Here is a 24,182-nt window from a genome sequence, read left to right as displayed (position 1 = left end):
TTAATAAATATTATATATAAGGGGTTTTCCTAACACCTTTGTAGCCATGGACGATATTTTGGTTTCCTTTTAACTTCACAACGTGCTAACGTAATGTAAGAACGTGCAAATAATGCATACCTGAGACTTTATATAGGAAATCGAGGAGGGAATTTAGTAAAAAATGCGTACTATCAGTGCCTAATAAATGAAATTGTGTTTGAAAATCTATTTAGTATGGAATATAGAAATTTGGGCACTATTTACTCCTAAAACACCCAGAGTTATTCATCCCCTGCGTTTGCACGCTAACCCGTAGCTCAGTTTGATTTACACACTCAAGAATAAAACGGCAATTTTTTTTCAATTGGCCGGCACCTCCCTCCCCCTTCTAAATGGCAAATCATTCAGCTTAGCGAACATCGAAATGATTATTCGCTAGCGTGCATCGCTGTGCTGGGGTGAGCTCAGTCTAGAGGTCGGCGGTATACATGCAGTAGCAGCTCGTGAAAGAGGTCGTCAATAAGAGAAAAGACAAGTGAGAACCATGCAAAACTACAATATACAAATTAGTGGTAAATGAAGATGAGAGATTCAAGTTAACGGTCCGTGAATGATGTTTTCCACATTTTTCACATGCTTGTTTTCACTTAGCGGGTTAGTAAATGAACGCCCCCGGTGCAGGATAGAATCAACTTGACATGAATACTGAGAGTTACAAGGAGTCCGAAACAGGAGGTGCATGCAGAATGAAATAAATAATGAAAATGAACAAATTAACTAGAGTGATCATGAAAAAGAAATATAACTAAACCAAACCAGAAGAAGAAAATAAGAGAACAAAAGCCGAGCGAGTCCTTCCAGGCTAATCGCCCATGGAGGTCGGAATTCGGCGCTGGTTTCCCTTAGATAAGCCCATAACCCTTCTGGAAATCTGGAAATCTCCCCATATTGATTCGAATCATACATGGATTGGCCGCAAAATACGCCTGAAACTTGCCAAAAACTTAGTTCCCCCACAAAAGATCTACACTGACCAATGTTATACAGAATTTTCACTAAAATGCCATTTCTCACAGAACTGTGATGGATAATCAAAGAATGGCTATTTTAAAAAGTTCTTCATTGTAATCAATAACGGCAAAAGAACAATGGGCTCAAGATAAAGACTATGACTTACATTTATATTTACAAAGCACATCTCACAATAGGATTCTAAACATAGGCCTGAAATACACACAACTTTTATAAGCTTCTAATAAAACACAAAACCTCGTGTTTAAAACAATAGACACGATTTTTAGAAGCTCTGAACAGCTCATTTATGTCTTTACAATGGGCTATCAGATATATTTTGCAAAATAAGCATAAAAACTCGAGGCAATAAGCATTTTCATAATCGAATAATTCACAAATCTGGAACTCAATAAAATCAAGAGTTACCTATATTTTCGCACGTAAATTATCTCATAACAAAATTAGTTCCAAATAGATCGTTAGGTGCATACGAATATACTGAGAGAAGTAAAACTGTCAGACTGTACTAAAGGAGTTAACTAGACTGCAAGTGTTGGGGCTAAACAATCGTAGATGCGATTACGAAATCGAGCGGACGTCAGAAACGTTATCCCCAACTCCGCTGTTCTTTTTACACTTTGAAAACTCTAAACTCTAATAATATGTCGTACAGGACTTCTTTACTTACATTGCACGCTGCGTAAAAAGACTTTTTCACTGTAAAAGATGTAGTAAGCTTTTTCCGTATGGGCTAAAAGCTATCAAATTAATTGCTGTCCTACAAAACCATGATAATTGAGTGAAAAAGTTCTGATGCTTCATGAAACATGGACCGTATGCCCAAATTGAACTGTGATAATGATGGAGAATTTAATGCATTGCATTGTATGGCTTTTGCAACTGACCATTCAATGTTTCAACCAAAAGAATTGAGTTTATCAAGTGTAACACATTTTGAATTTGTTTTTCAATGAAGAGGTAACCCTAAAACATACAGACCTTAGCGCAAATTTCACTTTTGGCAAGAAATAAGCCACAGAATATTCAAAAAACGCTTAAAAGCAGTTTTTGCTAAAATTATGCTCAAAATAAATATTATGCATTAGTAATTAACGACCAAAAATACTTTCCGACTCTGAAGTTTATTTCGTTCATTTATTATTTTCAAATCGTCCATACTTGTGATAAATGAGCTGAAATTTGGTGATATTTGTAATCTTCGGGCGGTGAAAGACTCTTGAAAACTTATTGGGTTAACGAGCATGGAATAAAATCATCCTCGGCAGTACATGAAAGCATATACTGACTCACTACATAGAATAATACGCAAATTTAAATGCTGACTCTTAAAGCATATAATGATAAGAACTAATAAAGTCTGACTCGTCACACATATAGCGGCGACAGACAGTAAATGATGATTCGCAACAAAGAATGATATGGGAAAGAACAGCCGACTCGCTACGCATACTATGCAAATGTCGTCTCATAACCAGGCTGAAGTTCTACAAGCTTAGCCAAAGATTTGACCAGAATTAACCGAAGTTCTCGAAGTGGTGGATGAAGTAAGGCAAACGTCTGCCGGTGTTGACGTTCTCGACAGCGCTGCTAACGCTCTTTGTCAGGGGGTTGGGCCCGCAACTGAACACGCCTATCTTCGAGACCTGAGTTAGAAAAGATATGGGAGTTGTAATTAAAACGGGGGCTTGTTCCTTTAGATCAACTCTGTCTACGACCGAATACAAATTTGGTAAAAAAACAGTAATTCAAATTGAATTCATGTTAGAATGTTTCAAATTTTACTCAGAAATATTACTTTTGAGTCCTAGACGAAGTTAACTCACGTAGTGATGTTTCTTCTGCACAAACTTTAGGAAGGCCGTCATGTCAGGCCGGCCGAAGTGGTTGATGGCTTTAAGGCCCGTAAACATGCTACGGTCGCTCAGCTGCTGGAAGTGGTTCTCGCAGATATACTGTTGATGAAACCGTCAGAACTTATAATAATACAGAGATGCGAGTGCATAAATAAACCTGTTCAAATTGGAGAAATGTAAAATTACGGCAAAGATAAGAATTATTGGTTATAAATATTGTAGAGCAGTAAAATGAATGTTAATTTATCAAAAATGCACAAGAACACACAGCCGTATTGAAATTCAATGTCATCAAATATATAACATCTATAAATTTACATATTATATAATATAAAATAATAATATAATTAATAATTTATATATAAATTATATAGATTTTCTTTAATTGTATAACAATAAATGTTTTTGATGTAATAGATAAACTCGCTTAGATAATAGATAATAGATGGTCGCTTACAGTAATAGATGTCGCGAAAAGAAACATACCAGCATGGTGGTTCTGAGGTCGAACTTGTGGAAGAACTGAGTGATGAAGATGTGCATCTCGAGTACGTTGGTGACGTCATTCTTCTCTACCTCGCGGAGCACATCAATGAACCACTCGAACTGTCGGTGCGTGGGACAAATCCAGAGGAAGTACACCTGAGGAGAACACACCATTTCAGCGGATGTAGCTACCATGAACAAAGGAATTTGTTGTTCACGGATGAAAACATGACACCTACTTCTAACATCACATCATGATAGGTACATGAAGAAAAAACCTGAGCATACGTGGGCAACTGTCCTAATAGTCAGATTATTAAAGATCAGGAAACATTTATACTCAGTCACGCTTGTTCAGCTTAAAGAAGTCGTGGAACGGAGAATTATAGGACTTGTACCGGAGGAAATGTAGAATAACGGTGGAAAAATTATTTTGTTTATTGCAACCTCCCACATTGGCCGGGAGATTTGTTCACATGTTGTTACGTTCACTAGTCGAATAACTTCTGAGTCCAAGTTAAGGTGGAAGAAGATCAGAGACGAGACTAAAGATTTAGGAATTGTTTTTGGTGGAATCTAATACACAATTGAAGGGCAATGGCTTGTCAGTCTTACATTGACATATTAATGATAACATTGTAGTTCTATTTGAATTTGAGCATAATCCGTAAACACGTAACTCGAGTTCAAATAAAACATATGGATAAATTTGTGCGGAATCTTTTGCAGGTGGCATGCCTTGTGTGTGTTCCCAGCGAACCTTTTTGCAAGCGACGCCCGAGTATCGGTTGGTCGAGGTGCCGAAGACGAGGTCGTTGAGGATGGACGCGTAGGGCGTGACGCCGATGCCGCCGCCCACCATCACCGCCACCTCGAACTTGTACCAGTCCTGGTTGCCGCCGCCGTACGGGCCTTCTAGCCGCAGCTGCAACAAAATGTTAGAATTATTATTATTATCTTCATTATTATTATTAATAAAATTACAATTGTTTTTATTATCATTGGTATAAGAAGAGTTTACGGTGATGTCTGCTACAATCAGGACACTGGGACATGTTACATATAAAAAAAACAAGAAAAAGTTTAAAGTGAGCGAAAAACACAACAAAAAATATTTTTACTCAATTAAAATTACTGCATGTCCCCAAAAAACTTCATTAAATTGCATGGATGATCAAAGCTGTGAGTTGAGACAAGGCTAGAACGATGGCCATTACTTCACTTTACTGAAGCAGAGACAAGCCTGTACGGTAGCCAACTCACCCGAGGAGGGTTCTCTTCATCAGGAATGTAGTTGTGAGGGTCGAAGAATTTCCTGAGTTTCCATGTCCAGGGTCCCTGAGCTTTGATGTGGCAAGACAAGAAGTTCTCGTGAGGGGCGGACGTGAGGGTAAACGAGTGATACTCGCTCTGTCTGAAGGCCGTACATGACAACCGTACCCACTGGCCGCTCTGGTACTTGAAGTTTGGAGGTCTGGACACGCAGAGAAATAATATGAGAACCTCTTCGTACTTTCGTGTAATATGTGCAGACATTGTTGGCCTTGTGCAGATTATGAAAAATCAAATATATTTCGAGAGAGAAATCTACAAAACTTACGATAAATTTGTAGCGAATACAATTGTTTATTCTGTTAAAGCTATAACGCAGAGCTGATACAAACCTGTAGAATTTGATTTTGACGACGTCTGAAGGAAGCAGCTCCGTCTCGATGATGTCGTGCTCCATGTAGCGCGTGCGCAAGCTGATGATCTTATCTATCATGTATACCACGCCAGGGAAAACGAAAAAGATCCAAAACCTGAAAAGAAAACAATTTGTTCAATAGAACTATTTCATAGTTTACACATTAGCCATGGGCAGGGATCCAATCTACTTTTCACATTGAGTGAAAAAATTCTAGGAAAACAAAATTGAATTTTACCCAAGCTGATAATGCGTAAGAAGATGATCAAGAATGAAGTAATTAAAGTTAGAAGTGACCTGGGAGCTCCGGTGAGTCTGGCGAGACCGTGCGCCAGGCTGAAGATGTACAGGAAGACGTACAGTTGATGTGCTGCCCAGAAGTACTTGTATGCTTTCTTCCGGATGATGGGATGTGCGAAGATGAAGATGATGCACATAATCACGAACAAAATGATGCCTGTCACGCCTGAAAAGTCATATTAATTGTCATTTACAGACGTTGAGAATGATTGAGCAATACTATAGCAAATTGAGCCAGTATTTATGAACTAAATAAATGATTATCTAAAGGTGTTTATAATGACAGCACAAAATTATCGAGATAATTCTTCAATTTAATGTGGATTTTACAGGTAGATCAAATTATTGGGACAATAAAGAGACTTTAATTTAAAATTTGTAATAAATTGGTAGGTATACTATTACAGGCCATACATTGAACGACAACACTTTGAGGTAATCGATCATTATAAGTCAAAATAATTATAATTATAGCTACAAGTGCGCACCAGTGAGGGTACCAAAAAGCCAGAAGGCAAAGGTTGGCTTTTCATCAGAGTTGAATGATATTTCTTTGGTGAGACATCGGAGGTTCTCGAGCGGCTGTGTTGAGACGTGGTAGAAGTTGACCAAATGCCCCACAGTGTGCAGCAGACTGAAGAACAGCGCTGTCGTAGCCACGATCTTGTGGAACTGAGCAACATCGAGACAAAAGATATATTTATGATACTGAACAACAATATTGTGACAAATATATACAATACATAAATACCTAAATCCTGTGTAACCGAACAATTCTGTCTTAGACCTAAAGGCATTTCTCAGGATTACTTCCGCGTAGATACTTCTTCAATAAGTTACTTCGCACCACTTAAAAGTTGTAATTTACTTCCAGGAAATGTGTATCGAGATGTACCTGATATTTTTTTCTAAGAAATTGGCAAATTTAGATCGGTGCAGAATTGCCTAGTGAAGATAACATTTGACATTTTAAGATATTTATCACTTGACATTTGATGTGCTACTCACCTGTATATGGGAGTCTATGGGAATGTACTGCTGTTCGATGAGCTACTCACCTGTATATGGGAGTCTATGGGAATATATAGCTGTTCGATGTGCTACTCACCTGTATATGGGAGTCTATGGGAATGTACTGCTGAAGGGACCACTCCTTGAGGCGGGTGAGCAGGTTCCTGGACATGGTGAGCAGCAGGAGGCAGTAGCAGAAGCTGAGGGATGCCGCAGCGCCGCGCGTGATGGCGATGCCCACGCCCATGATGTGGCGCAAGTCCGTGTGCTCCGACATGAACGAGTAGTCTGTGAACATGTGTAGCATGTAACCTTACATAATAAATAATATTTGTTTGCAATACATAACACAATTTCGTATGAGTGGACGCTTAAATTAGCTTGAAAATGCACGTAAATTTGCTAACAGATGGAAAAAATCAGAGGACAGTCATGTTTGTGTTTAATATGGCTATAAAATTCAAGTTTATTCTTGATTATAATGATATAAAAGTATACGAAACAAAAAAAACTAACTAAAATTCCCATCACATCTAATTAAGGAAATGAAAATTTATATTAATGAAATAAAATTTGAAACTTATGTATGGAAAATTGTGCTTATAGCGGGACATCACCTTCCGTCGCTTACGGAACAGTTACTCACGGATGAAACGTTCACAGAAGAGGGCGACGGTGATGACGTAGAAGACGACGAGATAGAAAACGTTCTGGCGGTTCTCCTCCAGGTACGTGGCTAGGAGGTCGTATTTCTTCAACAACCAGTGACGGTTGAGGTCTCGTATCTCGTTAACGTGGAAGCTTGCCATCCTGCGAACCATCAATTTACGTGAGCACTGTGTGCAGACTGCAGGAATTAATAGCTTTTAACTTTAGGTAGAGATAAGCTACTTGACGAAAATGGAGTTACGAGCCTTTAGTTTGGCTCTCTAGTATCACATATTAATTTGATAGAAGACCACTTTGAAACTAACGAGTTTCAGCGTCAATTAAAAATTTAGGTTCAAATATTCCACACTTTATTGATGTGCCCTCGCGTCATTAATCGCGAATAACCGGCGATAGGCTTAGATCAATCATGTGCTCAACGGAATGAAGTGCTGACGTGAGTATACTTATTACTTTTTGTAATCATAATTTGTCAAGAAATAGAGGTCGCATCAAAATAATACATGACCAGCCTGCACCTCACGTAAACAATGGACGCCTAACTGCCCTAATTGCTCGGCCATCACCGACGCCATCTCTCTTCCTCACCAGCGCGCGCCGAACATCAAAATAAAGATTTCTCCTGCCACTGAAGATTTGCGGTGAGAAAATTGGTCGTTACTGCCGGATCAGTGAAACTAGATCTTAGTGCATTGTCAAACTAAAATATTCACGAGATATTTCATCTCAAAATGTTACAATTCAATCCTCAATAATTACCTAAAAGAACCTAGAAGATAGACTTGAATAATTGATGAAATGTTTAAGACACTCTTTCTAGAAAGAAAGAAAAAATTCACATGACGGCAATTGCAGCTTGAAGCACAAACACTCGATGAGGTATACAAATGTATTTAAATTGTGAATTCGTAAATAATTAAACTACTACTCTTTCAAACGTCTTTGACAAAAGCATTTGCTTCATCACACGTAACTTGACAAAAAACATGCGCGTGTTTATATCCGAGTAATGAGCCGGAATTTCTTTCCAACAAAGACTCCACAAATTCATGAGTCGTAATACATCATGTTATCCTTCTCGCAAATTCAGTTACAAGTTCTTAACGAAGCTGCAGCTGCAGATATTTGCACTCCACTACTTGGACTGAGAGATGGCCGAAGGTCGATGTTCGAATGTGAAGTGTGAAGAACTTCACAATTAATTTGGACGCTCAGAATGGGAGATCGAAAGTTTCGTTCATCTCGAGGCTCAGAAGCTTTATTATTTTTCGAAGCTTCATTTCCCTTCAAATTCTCACTTATGAGGTTTGCAATAATATCAATCCGTCTGTTTCGATATAAGTTGGCAAGGGAAATTTTAGTACTTAATTTCTAAATTTACAAGAGCACATTAACAGAAAAGCCAATTGGAAATCCCAACTAATGAAAGTCATCGTTCATTGTGAGGTGTAAGCATCCTAAACCTGAAATGGCAGCAGGGGGTCTCAATAATTATTGCTGTCATAACTCAAGTAACCTTTCATGACTTGATAGACAAATCCATCCTCGCTCTTCTAATGCTATTCTTATCAGGACTCTAAATTCAAGCCATCTGTGCGCAGTTAAGCACCTTGTTGCACAGCGTCGCTGGGAAAGCAACAGAGCGGTCGCTAGGATTTACCACTCGGCAGGACTCCTCGACCCAAAGCCGAAATCGCTGGTCATTACGCATGGTCAACGGCGCATCAGAAATGCATCAGCTTATCTGTTCTATTAGCCTTCACTGGCGAAGCTTGATTTTGTAGGGGGATGGGTAAACTAAAGCTGCCTGAACCGAAAGTTCACGGCTGAATAAAATTTATCGATGAATGAACAATTCGTCTGCAGGAAGTTATTATCATGGTATTTTGATCGACTTGTGCAATGACTTTAAAATGTAGCATATCTGTTTCGAAATCTTGGAAAATTGGCGATCGCGGACTTCCGTTTACAATTTGGTTAATGTATCGAGTAAATTAATGAAGTATGGTACGTATTGTTAAAATAGACATTGCTGGTTGAAAACCAATGCATTTAATTGCAGATAATTAGCTTAGTAAACGTGAAATCAGTAGATAAAATGGCCACACCAGTTTTGTAGAAGGTTGCAATTGTTCATGCATTGACCTGGTGCCGATAGTCTAAAGAATGTGAGCGAACATATTTCTAAAATAATCTTAAATCTGAAAACAAAATTATAATAAGAAGTCATGGTCTAACCTGGCGACGTTGGTGGATGTATCGAGGAAATTTTGCTTGGCGCCTTTACAGTCGAGGCCGATGGCGATGATGTCGCCGTTGGACTCGCGCATGAGCTTCTTGAAGTCGTCGTACGTGAGCGCCTCGTTCTCCTTCAGACCCGACGACTTGAACATGCCGTCTATCAGCTGGTCAACCTGATGTGAAACCATACCTTTTCTCTTGAAACTTATTTATTGTTTCTTGTGGTATTTTAAAGAATTCTCGTGAAAAATACATCAATGTAAAAAGAATGAAAATGCAGGGTTTGCATTTTAGCAAAATGTATACATTCGATGAGGAATGCCTGTAATTCAAATGAATAAATTAAAAATCAAATGAAGTAATAATAACAGGACATTTCACGGAATAAGATATATACGAATTGATAATACTTAAAAAATAATCGGATTTCTAAAAATGTTTCTGATTTTAGTAAATGCATGCCAAAATGAGGTAAAAAATTTTGTAATCACCTCAAAGTCAGAGAGCTTTTGTGTTTTGGCGATGTCGACCAACGACCTCAGCATTTCCGAGAGCTCATTTTTATCAATAACTCCATTCTTGTCGTTGTCACACATGTCGAAAATAATGCGCATTTTGTCATCAGTCGAGCCTTTAGAGAACAGAACGACAGTGTTCAGGAACTCCTGGAATGATATTCTTCCGTCGCCATCTTTGTCGACGATGTTGAACATTCTTTTGACAAAGACTTCGTCAGGACGCATGCCAAGGGCGCGAGCAAACTCCTTCTTGGACAAAGACGTTCTCATGACGAGCGAAACGTCGTTGGACGAGTCGTCAAGAATTCTCTTCTCGCCCGGCTTGAGGCCGAAGGTGAGTGCGTATGCTTCTCGGAAGAAATGCTCCAATCGCTTCTTCCTTCGCTCGTTGGTCTCAGCGTTTGCGAGCATTTCTTCTTTGAAGGCGTGTACAACCTCCATCTGCTTGTTGTGGCTTTTCAAAAGCTGTTCTAGTTTGTTCAGGAACTTACGCCGTGACGTTTCGGAGCCAAACTCGAGTACGAGGTCATGGTCTTTTGGTACGCGCACAAGAACCATGGGCTTGCGGTGAGAATCTTGGGTGACTTCGACCGACAGAGACTGGATGTCCTGAAGGGAAACTGTCCGCAGTTTTTCGTCCTTGCGGTTGACGGTGCTTAGTTCTTCTTTCGGGCCAAACTTTACTTTTACGATGCGCTTGTAGTTCTGCAAGTAAAATGTACACATTTTGATGAAATCCGATATTATTCAATAATATACGTTAAGCGGAATAAAAAACGCTTAGCGAAACGAGAATCAGCCTCAAATGAACAAAGTTAATCAAATATCACGTGAAATAAATTTCGTCTTATTGAAGTGATAAAGTACGTGAATTACATGGCAAGGTAAAGGCATATTTAAAGTCTCGTAGTTCCAACAGACAAATGAGCGTCACGCAAGACACCGACCTGATGCAGCCACTCCTTGACCATCATCTTGTCGACGCTCCTGCCGTTGGCCAGCTCCTCCTGGTGCATCTTGGCCTTGCGGCGTCTCGAGTTCTGTAGCTTGACGGTCGCGTAGCCGGCGCCCGCGATGATGATCGGCACCGCTATCAGCAATATGCACGAGTAGATGTACGCTATCTCCGAATCCTGCTCGAAATAAAGTCATAGGGATAAAATTTCTGGAATTAAAAAACGGTGAATAAACAATAGAATGCGAATGACAAAAATAATGAAGTGGGCATTGTTTGGGCTGGGCATTATAATTAATAATGGACTGAGCATTGATTCTATCATACAAAATGAAGAGAAAAGATATGCTAAATGTGCGCTTACATTATTTTATTATGAAAGCTTGTCTTAGGAGTGCAGTGCTCACCCTGAAGTAGTCGAAGCCCTGGAGGTAGGGGCAGGGCTCCATACTGGAAGCGTTGAGCTGCATGGGCTGGGGGCACACGTCGCCGTCCAGGTGGAAGAAAACATTGCGCTGGATGTCGTCCGGCGAGACCGACGACGCGTTCACGATGATATCCCATAGCCTGATTTTCCTGATCTCCTCGATCTCGTCGTACGTGAACATGCTGCCACAAATTCAGTGGAATGAAAATTATTTGAATGAGCATCGCATCTATGTTGTTTTTAATTACCATCATAAAAAATTGTAAAAATTAAACTAATAAGTCGCTAGCAAGTAGGAAGTTTGAACCACGATTCATTACGAAGATGAAAGTTGACCACTCTTAAGTAACTACCAAGCAACAATTTTGACGACTTACTATAATTAAATTGATGACTTGGTAGTTATATAAAAAATTAGAGTGTGATCCAAGAATCAAAGGGAAACGTCTCTTCTCCACTCGATTCAATCCCTGGATTCGATGAACACAATCCATGGATTCGACTCAATAATATCCCTGTACTCAACTCAGTACAAACCCTAGATTCAACTCACTACAGTCTCTGGATTCAACTCAATACAGTCTCTGGATTCAACTCACTACAGTCTCTGGATTCAACTCAATACAGTCTCTGGATTCAACTCAATACGGTCTCTGGATTCAACTCAATACAGTCTCTGGATTCAACTCAATACAGTCTCTGGATTCAACTCAATACAGTCTCTGGATTCAACTCAATACAGTCTCTGGATTCAACTCAATACAGTCGCTGGATTCAACTGAATACAGTCTCTGGATTCAACTCAATACAGTCTCTGGATTCAATTCAATACAGTCGCTGAATTCAACTCAATGCAGTCTCTGGATTCAACTCAATACAGTCGCTGGATTCAACTCACTTGTTATTATTCAACTCACTTGTATTATTCAACTCACTTGTATTATTCAACTCACTTATTATTCAACTCACTTGTTATTATTCAACTCACTTGTTATTATTCAACTCACTTGTTATTATTCAACTCACTTGTTATTATTGAACTCACTTGTTATTATTGAACTCACTTGTTATCTTCGTTCTCGAACCAGAATCTGTCGGCATCTCTGAGCCTCGTGAACTGTTCCTTGATGATGGCGCGGAACAGCGCGCCGGGGCCTTCGTGGGACTCCAGCATCCCGCCCACATACCTGCCCCGACACAAGCGATGTGTCATGTGTTAAGTGGAGGGGAAACAGCATAATACAGGTGTGTGAATTATACAAGCGATGTGTCATGTGTTGAGTGGAGGGGAAACAGCATAATACAAGTGTGTGAATTATCTAAGTAATCACGACATATGTGTACCATGTATTTTGTATGCAATACACGACATAGGTGTGTGCCTTTTGTATGCAATCCACGTCATAGGTGTATGTATTTTGTTTGAAATACATGATATGGTAATACATTTTTGTACGTAATGCATGATATAGGCGTTTGCGTTGTGTAATTGCTACACGACATGGGTGTATGTGCTTTGTAATTGCTACACGACATGGGTGTATGTGCTTTGTAATTGCTACACGACATGGGTGTATGCGCTTTGTAATTGCTACACGACATGGGTGTATGTGTTTGTAATTGTTGCACGACATGAGTGCATGTATTTGTAATTATAACATGACACGGGTGCATGTGTTGTGTAAGAAATAAGAGGAGGACCGCATGCTGGATTAATATCTGATGCTGGAAAGTTCGGTTCGATAATGTAATTCAAGTTCAATTAGGTACAGTTCACTTGTTTTAAACAAATGATTTACATAATAAACATGTTGCATAGCGATAGAATATAGTTCATGAGATCTTACATGATGAAAATATAGTTACTAGTATGGCGAAAAATGAATGGATTTAATAATAAACAGTTAGAGCGAAGTCGCTTCTGCACTATCTCTGATGTATCACTGCGGAACCAAATTGTGTGGATGTCACAGAAAACTCTAATCGAGATGGAAGCTTTTAAATTAAAAGTTTTACTCAAATCTGATGATTAACATTTTATCAAAAAGCAAAGAAACCAAATATATCACGCGAAGATCCATGCTCGTATTTATCGTTTTGGTAGCTTAAAAAAGCACTAAAATGGCTCATTTTTACAACGTTAGTACCGAGACGATGAAAAGTTTTAAGACACTATAGGGTTTGTCTCATGCTCACAAGCCATCAATCCATCAGCTTTCTTATCCAAAACTCAGTAACCTGAACAAAACCTAGCAAAGACCACGAAGAACTAACACGCTGAGCAATTTTTCACTGCACCCTGCCATCATTTGGATCGATATAGCCATACAGTGACTTAGCCTTTCATTGTTTGCAAGTAAAAATGTGGGCTTTTGCCGCTACTAAGTTGCCTTTCTGTTTTCACTACGTCGGCGCAAGATTGTGATGTGGTCGCGGCGTCCGTGAATTGCTCGAATTCTCTACAGGCCACATCGCTCAGTCAACAAAGATTAATGACTCGGTAAACAATCGGTGGGAACATTCTAAAAAAATTCGGAACGACATAAGATTAATAGAAAAAATCAGGAACTCACTGCTCTCTTTTCTCCGTAAATTTTGTGTGAAATGTGAGTGAACATAAGCACGAGAGGTACTCCAAGTCTTGAAGACTGATCTGAAAACGTCACTTTATACCATGTAATGGATCAAAAGGTCACTAAAATTCTACTTAGATGAAACACCGTCCCAAAATTGTTAATACGAAATTAACAATTCCATTTATGGTCTGACCCGTCTCGAGGCAAGGAAAATATATCTGAGACATCAATCTGCTTACTGTTGGAGCTTATCGTCAGTTAGAATTACAGAATATTAATAAAATTGTAAGCTAGCATAATAGAATAAAGTATTGAAATCATTGATAGCCTTTATCATAAATAAACATGAATTAAAAAAATTCAAGCCGAAAAATGCTGTGTTTCGGTGTCCCAAAGTGACTCGAAAATGTAAGCTCCCCTTTCTTTGCTTCCGACAACGGTTCCGTCTAGAAACCTCGGTGCATTTCCAAAAGAAAACCTTCTTCAAATATTCAATTAAATCTCACCCCTCCTTTCTCGTTCAAAATAAATACGAGAAAGTTTTTTCCTATTACATTGAATTCTAATTTTCAAGTTAATATCTCCTTGTATCTTTCGTCGTACGTTTGAATATACTTGTATTCTTGTTATTAGTGATGATGAAGGAGCCGAATGTATTCAATTGAAATATTCTACATTTATTTGCCATTTTTGCATATACAGGGGAATATCAGGTATAAATTATCGAAAGATGATTTTTAGTTAAAATTACATTTCTCATTTCTAACGGAAAATTTAGGCCTGAAACTAATTAAGCCGTGTACTCACAAGTCAATATTAGACAAGTTATCCTCGTAGAGCTTTTGTAGTTGCTGGAATATCTCAGGGTCTGTCCTGGCCAGATGAGGGTTGATGCCCTGCCAGGTCTGCACTTGCGGGAGGTTGAAGCATTTGCGGACGGTGTTGTAGTCCGGCAGTCCGTTGTCCCGGCCACGCATGATGTTCAGCGCGCCTGCCGTGCAAACAACCAGTTCGCTCAACGAAAATATACAGACGTTCTGAAATTGGCAGTAACTGGATAAATGGATTAAATTAAGTGGTAGAAATTTTTTACATAACGTTCATAAGAGTTAAGTAGCATGAAACTAATGGATTAATGAATGAAATTAAATAGACTAAATTAGATGCCAAATCGAAACAATATACTACTTAATTCGATAGGAAAATGCAAGAAAAAACTTCGCAATAATTCAGTTATTGAAATAATAATTACGAAAATAAAATGGAAGATTCTCAAGAATATCAGAAAAAATAGAAATTGAGCGCTTAAAACAAGATTGTCTTGAACATAAATATGATTTTAATAACAATTTGGAACCGAATTATACTCACCTCGCACTGTGAAGCATTAGATTTCTCGATAAGTCTCATTCACCTTCAATTCTATTCTCGTAGACGTTGAAAATATTTAAAAAACTCACTTGGATCTCCTCAGAAAACATAATTCAACAATTTTAACGAGGAGGAAAATATTGGCTTTATTTCACTAAAATCATCCCAGGAAGAATCGAAAACAATATAAGCGGTACAAACATCTGAATAATTTTATTAGGAAAGAATCAATTTGAGCTCACCGAGGTCGCGTCGAGAGAACTCGAGTGGTCCGAAGAGCTTATTTCTGACGTCGGAGCAGAGCACGTGATCCTCGCGCTCTGCGATCTGTGAAGCCAGCCCACGCATCAGTTGCTCCATGGTGCTGTTAGCCATGCTGTCCTGCCAGCCATCAGACATACAGAGCATTAATTACTTCAGCTGCTCCATGGTGCTGTTAGCCATGCTGTCCTGCCAGCCATCAGACATACAGAGCATTAATCACACGTGCGGCGTTAAGCACAGCTACTGGAACCAAATTAAAATATTTTTAATTTGCAGTAATCAACTGACGCGAAGATTGAAAGAATGAAAGTTCGGTAATTCCGGCAAAAAGGAATAATGCATCTGGAAAACTGGTCGCACGCATTCTATAATGGTTATGAAGACACAAAGCGAAGAACATAGAAGTTTTCTCGCATATTTCAAGTCTATTATCACGCTACCATAAAAAAGTAGATGAACTCTAAAAGTGTAGAACGCCATCGACGATAAGGTTCGAGTTCCTGCATAAAACTTTACACGTGCATTTTTCTGTTCGTAACTAAAAGAGTAAAATACAGTTATTCAAAGTATTGTTTTGCGATTCTGAACGGCATAATGACCCTTGGAACCTACATTCGAGGCTCGCTAGCGTCTGCATTAAACCGGCACCACTTTAGAATTAGTGCCCAGATAATTTGGGTGCACATGACGCTTCAAAAACCAACCCAGCCTGGAGCAGAAAAATACTTGAAATAAAACCACCGACCATCAGCGACGGTGCGTAAATATGCTACGTAGAGTTAAAAAATGATCGAATGTTTGATTCTTGATGAAAGGGTAACTACTGACGGATAGCGCAGAGAACCGAAAAGAAAAAACATGACAGTCATCGATAGCTGTGCGTAATTATGCCACGTAAAGTCAGAAGAAAATCGCATGCTCTGTTGTTGATGAAAGGATAACTGCTGTGAGAGAGCACAGAAAAAAAACCCATCGGTGACAGCGCGTAAAATATGCTACGTAGAGTTGAAAAATGATAGAATGTTTGATTCTTGATGAAGAGATAAATTACTACTGACGGACAGCGCAGAAAAGAAATATAAATAGAAGAGGTCGCGGATGCAGGAGCAAACAGTGGCTTTCCCACACATCACGCGGAGTTGCCTGATGTGATGGAAAGTCCGCCTGAATTTAGTGAACATCGTCATAGATTTCTTGTTGAACCCAAGTATTTTTTCACGTGGTCTTCCACTATTTACCAGCTATTGAAGTTTTTTAGGCTTTATTTTTTTCATGAAGCCTACCTCAAGAATTTAGCGCTAATAACGAATTGAAACCTAAAAAATTATACACATGCAGTTGATTCCATTACTTCTCTTTATGAGAACAGCTGCAGCAAAATTAAGCTCAAGAAGCCTGAATTACGGAAAAATACTTTACTAGTTATGCATTTTTCCGTCCTTCAAAAGAGGAAGGAAAACTTTCCGCCTTTTCTTTCATTATTCTAAAACTTTCCGTCGAGACGCTCGCTCGTTGGGAATTACTAGACGAGTGACTTTGCTGCACCAGCACCGGGACTCCCCGGGGCTGGGGAACTCTGCGCGATTACGGGGACTTGAAAAAGCGACCGGAGTCTTGAACCTGATACGAAACTGAGCAGTCAATGGGAAATTATATAGTCAACGAGAATATATGAGGTCAATGAGAAAATATTCAGTCAATGAGATGATGTGCAGTCAATGAGAAAATTTGCAGTCGATGAGAGCATATTTTTTAGATAAATGCCGTCAATTGCAAACATTGAGTACCAATTTCTTATCTTCATAGTACTAAGAAAAAAGCTTCGAATTTCAGAATATAAGGTAATAAGTTTGACGAACACGTTATCTAGCAGCTGTCGTTGGACGGGCACATTCTGTCTAGGAGATCGTTGAGAAAATCAGCCGTATAGCGACGTCAATTTCCAATTTCCGACGTCTCAAAGGAAATAAAATCCGTCAAATGAGCGTGTCCGAATCAAATTAAAACTTCTAGGCAGAGATTTTTTTTGCCCAAGTCTGAAAAAACACGGCGAAGGTTTCGAGTTTGAGCACTTAACTGGTCATTTAACCGGAGAGTGGCGACTATAAATCCGACTAACACGTTGCAGGCGCACTAACCTTAACCTAGTAAACAAAAATCAGCCAGCCAGTAGATGATGACAATTCTCACTCGACCAATAAATGAACAAGACCCTTGTCCTTGAAAGATCAAATTAGAATTCTAAAAATTAAAAACAATATACCGCAGAGCTGTAGGTCGCCCGGCTCGTCAAGAAAACATAAATGGCGCGCATGAACCGAGAAGTGACATGCTTCAATGGTTGCTCACAATTTGGCAGCTGAACAAAAGCAGGAAAGAAGCTCATGGTTGCCCACAATTTGAAGGATATAGTAAAAAATTCGATCGTAAAGCTAACGCACGAGTAGAAGAATTTGAAGAATTTAAAAAATATACATTGATTTATCATCGCAAAAATGTAAAAATGTTGAAGCACGGAACTTCCATAATATCATTATATCAGTCATTATACATTTATTTAGAAGCGGATGATTGCTCCTGAATTCTGTACTGGTGATAAATAGAAATTCGGATCATTTAGGTAGAAGCAAACTGAAGAAGAAAATGTTAAGAGAAATGAAAGAACGTTATCGGAGAATGCAAGGCTCTTTGGTTAAGTCTTTTTGTCAAGTTTGATACGAGGCATGCAATCGAAACATCGTAATTGGCCCATCTTGAAACAATTGCTATGCAACGCATTCCGCTTGTAGTCACAATTCAACGTAGAGACGAACGAACGTTACTTGAGACGTTACTATGTAGAGACGAACGTTACTTGAGCTACTGCATGAAATTTATAGAGATATGAAAATATCTGGTAATTTTTTGTGAAATTATTAGTCATACTTGTTCAATATACAGTTAATTTTGATCCTACATTTACAGAGAGAAACCGGAATGCATTGGATATTAATGGTCGAGAAGACAGGCTTCATACATACTCCCTTTTTTAGCGCATTTTATCATTTATGGAAAAAAGTACTATTGTGCTCGCCATGTATGTCCGTCCGTCCGTCCGTCCGTGACTTCACGTTTTCGTCGACGAGAAAATGCGCCCTCTGTCACTCACTGCAGTGAGTACTGAGTTATATTTTTTATACCTTAGCAGAGAACTGTCCTGTGATGCAACACACGGCGTTCAGAGAACAAGTTCCCGGGCAAGTATTGCTCAGCTGACAACCATGTCCAGCAATGCCAGAGGCCCGGAGCTCGGCCTTCCTCCAAGGTTTAGGTAAGGCAGCGTCTGCGCGTTGCAACGCTGTTTTTTTTCTCGACTGTTTGTGGCAGATCCTTGCCCCACGTGTGCCGGGAAATCCAGAGGGCCATTAAACACATAGCAATGTATTATACTGACGTTTTCAATTAAATTCACAGGAATGTATACTAATGACATAGCAACTTCACAGAGCTCGGATACAAATTATGAGAAATGGAGTATCAGTGGAAAACAGGTGGTATGTTAATTCTCAATTGACAAGCTAACTCGCTTGAAACGGGCATCTTCCTCCCAATTTGTATGATCTATTCGGTTTAAAGTTCATTTGAGTACATGTGATTTATTTGACGTGTAAAATACGAACTGGTCTTCTGAAGCTGTATGTTATTTCAGGATAAATAATATGCGTTTAAAAATTACTTTTCAAAGACAACACTTCCAAAGAATCAAGTGTCTTTGATGTTACACAAGTACAATGACTTTCTAATTTTATTTTCAAATATTAAAAAAAAATGATTTTCACTTTTTTATATTTATATAAATTAAATTTTTGAAATTATTTATTCTTTCATTTGATTCATGCATTAACTGTCTCCGACTTTACGCAAGTATGCAAATTTTCCGATCAATTAAAGAGGTAGAAGTGTGTTAAACATCGATTATAAGATTTGTAGCAGACAAAATTATTTTGTAAATTTATATAACATTGAAATTTTTTTTTAATTTATAACATCATTTATTCCGTCTTTCATGCATTGTCTCCAACTTTACGCAAGTGTGCAAAATTTCAGATCAATTTAAAGAGGTAGAAGTGTGTTAAATATCGATTATAAGATTTGTAGCTGACAGACAAACAAACAATAAGAAGTGAAGTTAAAAAGAAGTGTTGTAAAAAGATGGACAGTGAGACTTGACTGAGAGGATGGACAGTAATGATGGAAATAGAGGATGGACAGAGAGGATGGAAATAGAAGATGGACAGAGAGGATGAACAGAGGATGGACAGAGAAGATGGACAGAGAGGATGGACAGTAAGGATGGACAGAGAGATTTGACAGAGAGGATGACAGTAAGGATGGACAGAGAGATTTGACAGAGAGGATGGACAGTATGGATGGACAGAGATTTGACAGAGCGGATGGACAGTAAGGATGGACAGAAAGATTTGACAGAGAGGATGGACAGAGAGGATGGAAATAGAGGATGGACAGTGAGGATGGACAGAAAGAATTGACAGAGGATGGACAGAGAAGAAGGACAGAGAAGAAGGACAGAGAAGGACAGAGAAGAAGGACAGAGAAGAAGGACAGAGAAGAAGGACAGAGAGGAAGGCCAGAGAGGAAGAACAGAGATGAAGGACAGAGAGGAAGGACAGTAAGGATGGAGAGAGGATGGACAGAGGGTGGTGCAGAGGTCCGTGTGGCGGCCTTGCGAGAGCGAGGTAGCAGCGTCTGCATATCTAACGGCCTGAAGGTATCCCGGTTACGCCGGCAAATACCATTACACAACCAAGCCTTCACTTCACTCGCATTTCCATGAATTACAAAAAACTGTATTACAGTCAATGCACTTTACCCAAGATCGCCAAGTTGATGACGTCATCAAGGGAGAAATTTTTAACACAAGAGCGAATGAGTGAATGTTACTTCTAGTGTGAAGAAGATCTATTGTGAAGGGCCTCATCATCAATATTCTTTCATTTCTTCAATATTCACACATTCACGAATGCGTGAATGTGCTTCATACATGCACAATTTTTATTGTGGATAAATTAATTGATTGTATGTGCCATATGTGTTCAACATATAAATATTTTCATTATATGACATGACACTGATTGCAATGAATTTGAGGATAATTTTACGGATGCTAGACAAATACATTGGATGAAACACGTACATTAAGTATACAATTATTGACTTCAACTTACATGTGTCTATCTGTTTATAACATACAAGATGAAGACCCATGAGGAATATCTTTGAAGTACAATTCAGGCGATCTATGTAAAAAATCACAAATTTTGCGACGTTGTGAAATGCATAGCAGCATAGGGCATATAATTGTGAAAGGAAAATATTCAACCGAATTTGACGTTACATATGAAGTCAACTTGTAACCTTTGACGGTTCTAAGCACCAAAAATTATCAAGTAGTGTGCCGGAATTCATAAGAAAGAGGTTCATGTTTTGCTGAGCTTTACTGGAAGTAAAGGGCATGAAAATATTCACAACGGAACTCAACAGTTTCGCTCGCAATTTCTAGAAAAAAAATAAATTTAGTTATACTAAATAAAATTGGCGAGATAAAAACTTCTCAGGAACATTTGCACCGCAACATTTTGAGCTCCTTGTATCTGCTTATGACATTAATTGAAGAGCATGCAACAGAGCTAAACACTGAAAAAATTAGAATAATCCTAATTGATACACATTGTTTATGAGAAAATTATCTGCTGAAACAAAAGGAAAAGCCAGCACCACATTTTCAGTTAAGAACTGACGCAGCAGTGAAACAAGCACCTGGGCTTCATCAAGCAGCCGATCATTCGCGTAAAATTCATGGACTTCTCGCCTTGGATGCATAAAAATTAATGATTTTAAATGCTAAAATATTTCTTTCTAATACTGATCCGTACTCAGGCCATTTCTCTAGCAACGAGTCACCGTCTCGCGATGGTGAAAGCTATCACGAAGAAAATAAATTTCATGATGCGGCAAAAAAAGCTTACATAAGGTCAATGCATTGCGAAATTTCGAAATCACCAAATAAAATCTCATCATATTGTAAATAAGCTATGCAATAGTTTATACAAGTGGAAGTCAAATGTACGAGTTGACTAGCGAACCTATTTAGAATGAGCTCAAGATTGACGAACTTTATAATGAGGAAAAACAAAATTGAAATAATACTGCATCATCGCGGAAAAAAGTTCAATATCATTGCATTGATCTTTGTTCGTTTGATTCTGAAGCTGAGCGCGTGAAAGTCAAACGGTGAAGGAAAGACACCGTTCACGATCCAGCCACACCCTCAGCCTTCAGACGCCCTCAGTTCGGGAGATCATTGACAAGAAGTCAGCGATATGATGATAAATGGAATTTTATGCCTAAAGCAGGTAAATAAATATATTCTTATCCTTTTTTGAGGCGAAAATTTTTAAATATGGTATGGCTCACTTTTTTTCATTGGTATCCTAAGCTGAAGCGCAAGTGCGCTGAGTGAGTGGAATCTAGAATGTGAATGCTGTCTCACTTCCACAAATGCATAATATTTAAAAAAAAAAAATGCGAACTTTTCGAGATGATCAATGGAGGCTATTAGTTAATAGGTAGATGTGGGATACTAATGTTTGTAATAATCATATTTATGTAGATGTGCCAGTGATGCTACTATGATTTATTTGAGCACTGATGCTAGTGATTACGATTTCTGGTAGCGATATACCAGTAATTAAGGCTATCATCATCAGTCGGACACTGATAACGCCTTTGGGCCAATTTACGAAAGCAAAATAATTATACATATATATTATAGGTTTTATAATACATTATAATATACATTATATTATAAATATAATAATAATATAATATAATAAATTATATTATAAGTTGTATCGACAGTTGGTGAGCGGCAGAGTTACTCACGGTAGCGTCCCACCAGGTGCTGCAGAGGCGCATGGCGAGATGGCCCGTCTGGGAGCTCACGAAGGGACAGTCTGGCCCTGGGTCTCTTCTGTACAGACCGGGGGGCAGCAACGTGTGTCCAAATCTGTTGATACAAGTCTGTTGATACAACAAATCTGGTGATACATCAAATCTGTTGATACATCAAATCTGTTGACACATCAAATCTGTTGACACCGCAAATACATAAAAGTTTTCTGAGAATCGCGATAAATTTTAATGGCTCAACCAACCAAAGAATCGTGCGGTCAAATCAAGTTCCCGGACAAATAAATTCATATGGGATTTTATATTTTAAATTAAACATTCTACGTTTCTAAGCGAAAAGTTGTCATAATAAACCATAATTTTTTGTTTACGCATGAAACAGAAATTATTATGGCTCACGCGTAGCTGCTTTGAAAATAGAATATTAATAGTAAGAGGTCGGTGGCTTGAATCAGTGCTTTATGTTGAAAACTTGTACGATGTTTTCGCAAAACCGTCACACGCGGGGCGAACAATCGTGCATGAACGTCATGACGAAACTTGAGATCAGAATCAATGCCCTGCATAAGGCAACTAGTGATTAGTTCTTTTCATCTATCGATCATTCGCTAGAAAAGGCAATGGGATTATATCAGCGACGATTGCGCAACCCAATGAGCAGCATCTGGAAATGCATCAGGTCCATTGGGCGCAACTAGTGTCTGGAATCAATATATTTGGTATGGCATGCGTGAACATCACAACTGTGAGTGTGCGGCAGTCACCTCATCAATGACGCAAATATATAAATTAAGAGCGAGTGATTCAATATTAGAAGAAAATCATCACTGAATATGGATCGCAGGAACACGTTACGGATAACAAACTGAAGTGTATAAATGAATACAGAAGAATTTGCACCGCAATAGCTTAAATTTACATAGTTACATTGCTAATCGTTAAATGGCTGGGAACTATTGCAGCCCATTAGAGTCAATGTAGTTCAAGTTCATTCAATAGTTCAATAGCAGTATGAAGACATCTAAAGATAACTACCGAAGACGCGTTGCAGTCACCTGAATGCGGCGGATTGGAAGACGTGCGAGATGCCGGCGTAGACCTCAGGTTTGTAGCCAAGGTAAGGGTCAACTTGCTCGCCTAAAAACGCTGGAACGAACTCGTACAAGATGATATTCTGTGGAAAGAATAAAATTTCGTTACATAGCAGATAGAAAATAAGAAATATTGATTAAATAATCGCTGAGAAAGCATTATACAACTGGAAGTTATTCGTGCGATTTTAAATTAAAATTAAAACGCATGTATCAGCGACACGATAGAGAAGTCGGATAGTCTCAGTTGAAGGCTAGACTTCAAGGAAAAGTTCAATAATGAGTATATAAACAGCCAAATGGCGCTGATAATGTTGGAAGCATTGCGCATAAACGTGTCAAGTCACTGCGCGCTGACCTAATATAATTCAGTCGAATCTTCGTTTCCAATACAACTCGACGAAATTTGTACTTCCATGGGCATATGATGAAAGATGGTCGGGATTTAAAGCTTGCCGTCTTACAAAAACAGAACCATTTAAATAAATCGACGTTCCAATTCCAATTGACAACACAACTTGGTTCAACTAACATACAGTGGGGGGAAATAAATATTCGTACACTTGAATATCGTATTTTAATGTATGTAAGTACACAAACTTAACAGGAAAAGTGATTTAAATTATGTATAGAGACGCATAGTATCCAAAAATACTATCAAAAGAAATTAAATCTCAATGCAACAAAAAACAATGCAACATGTTCACTTTTCGGGTGAAAAAAGTATTCGTACAAAACAATAAATCC

General features: G+C 38.6%; 1 protein-coding gene across 1 annotated transcript in view; it reads right to left on the bottom strand.

Annotated features, from left to right (window-relative positions):
- Window positions 1-1,085: 1,085 nt before the first annotated feature.
- Window positions 1,086-24,182, bottom strand: part of LOC108668232 (dual oxidase) — an 84,322-nt gene continuing 61,225 nt past the window's right edge. The window contains exons 9-27 of the mRNA XM_018155404.2: window positions 23,400-23,518; window positions 22,318-22,441; window positions 15,354-15,492; window positions 14,548-14,731; window positions 12,229-12,351; window positions 11,145-11,346; window positions 10,730-10,915; window positions 9,756-10,487; window positions 9,262-9,437; window positions 7,001-7,164; window positions 6,452-6,642; window positions 5,832-6,015; window positions 5,341-5,509; window positions 5,021-5,158; window positions 4,620-4,830; window positions 4,117-4,281; window positions 3,357-3,512; window positions 2,841-2,969; window positions 1,086-2,660 (exon numbers count right to left, since the gene is read on the bottom strand). Coding sequence (XP_018010893.1) covers window positions 2,532-2,660; window positions 2,841-2,969; window positions 3,357-3,512; window positions 4,117-4,281; window positions 4,620-4,830; window positions 5,021-5,158; window positions 5,341-5,509; window positions 5,832-6,015; window positions 6,452-6,642; window positions 7,001-7,164; window positions 9,262-9,437; window positions 9,756-10,487; window positions 10,730-10,915; window positions 11,145-11,346; window positions 12,229-12,351; window positions 14,548-14,731; window positions 15,354-15,492; window positions 22,318-22,441; window positions 23,400-23,518 — 3,621 coding nt within the window. The 3' untranslated portion in view covers window positions 1,086-2,531. The remainder of the gene's footprint in view (window positions 2,661-2,840; window positions 2,970-3,356; window positions 3,513-4,116; window positions 4,282-4,619; window positions 4,831-5,020; window positions 5,159-5,340; window positions 5,510-5,831; window positions 6,016-6,451; window positions 6,643-7,000; window positions 7,165-9,261; window positions 9,438-9,755; window positions 10,488-10,729; window positions 10,916-11,144; window positions 11,347-12,228; window positions 12,352-14,547; window positions 14,732-15,353; window positions 15,493-22,317; window positions 22,442-23,399; window positions 23,519-24,182) is intronic.

Source organism: Hyalella azteca, unplaced genomic scaffold (genome assembly GCF_000764305.2).
Source record: "Hyalella azteca isolate HAZT.00-mixed unplaced genomic scaffold, Hazt_2.0.2 contig5104, whole genome shotgun sequence".
Taxonomy (NCBI): Eukaryota; Metazoa; Arthropoda; class Malacostraca; order Amphipoda; family Hyalellidae; genus Hyalella; species Hyalella azteca.
Note: the sequence above shows the minus strand (reverse complement) of the source record. Positions and strands in the feature narration are given on the sequence as shown.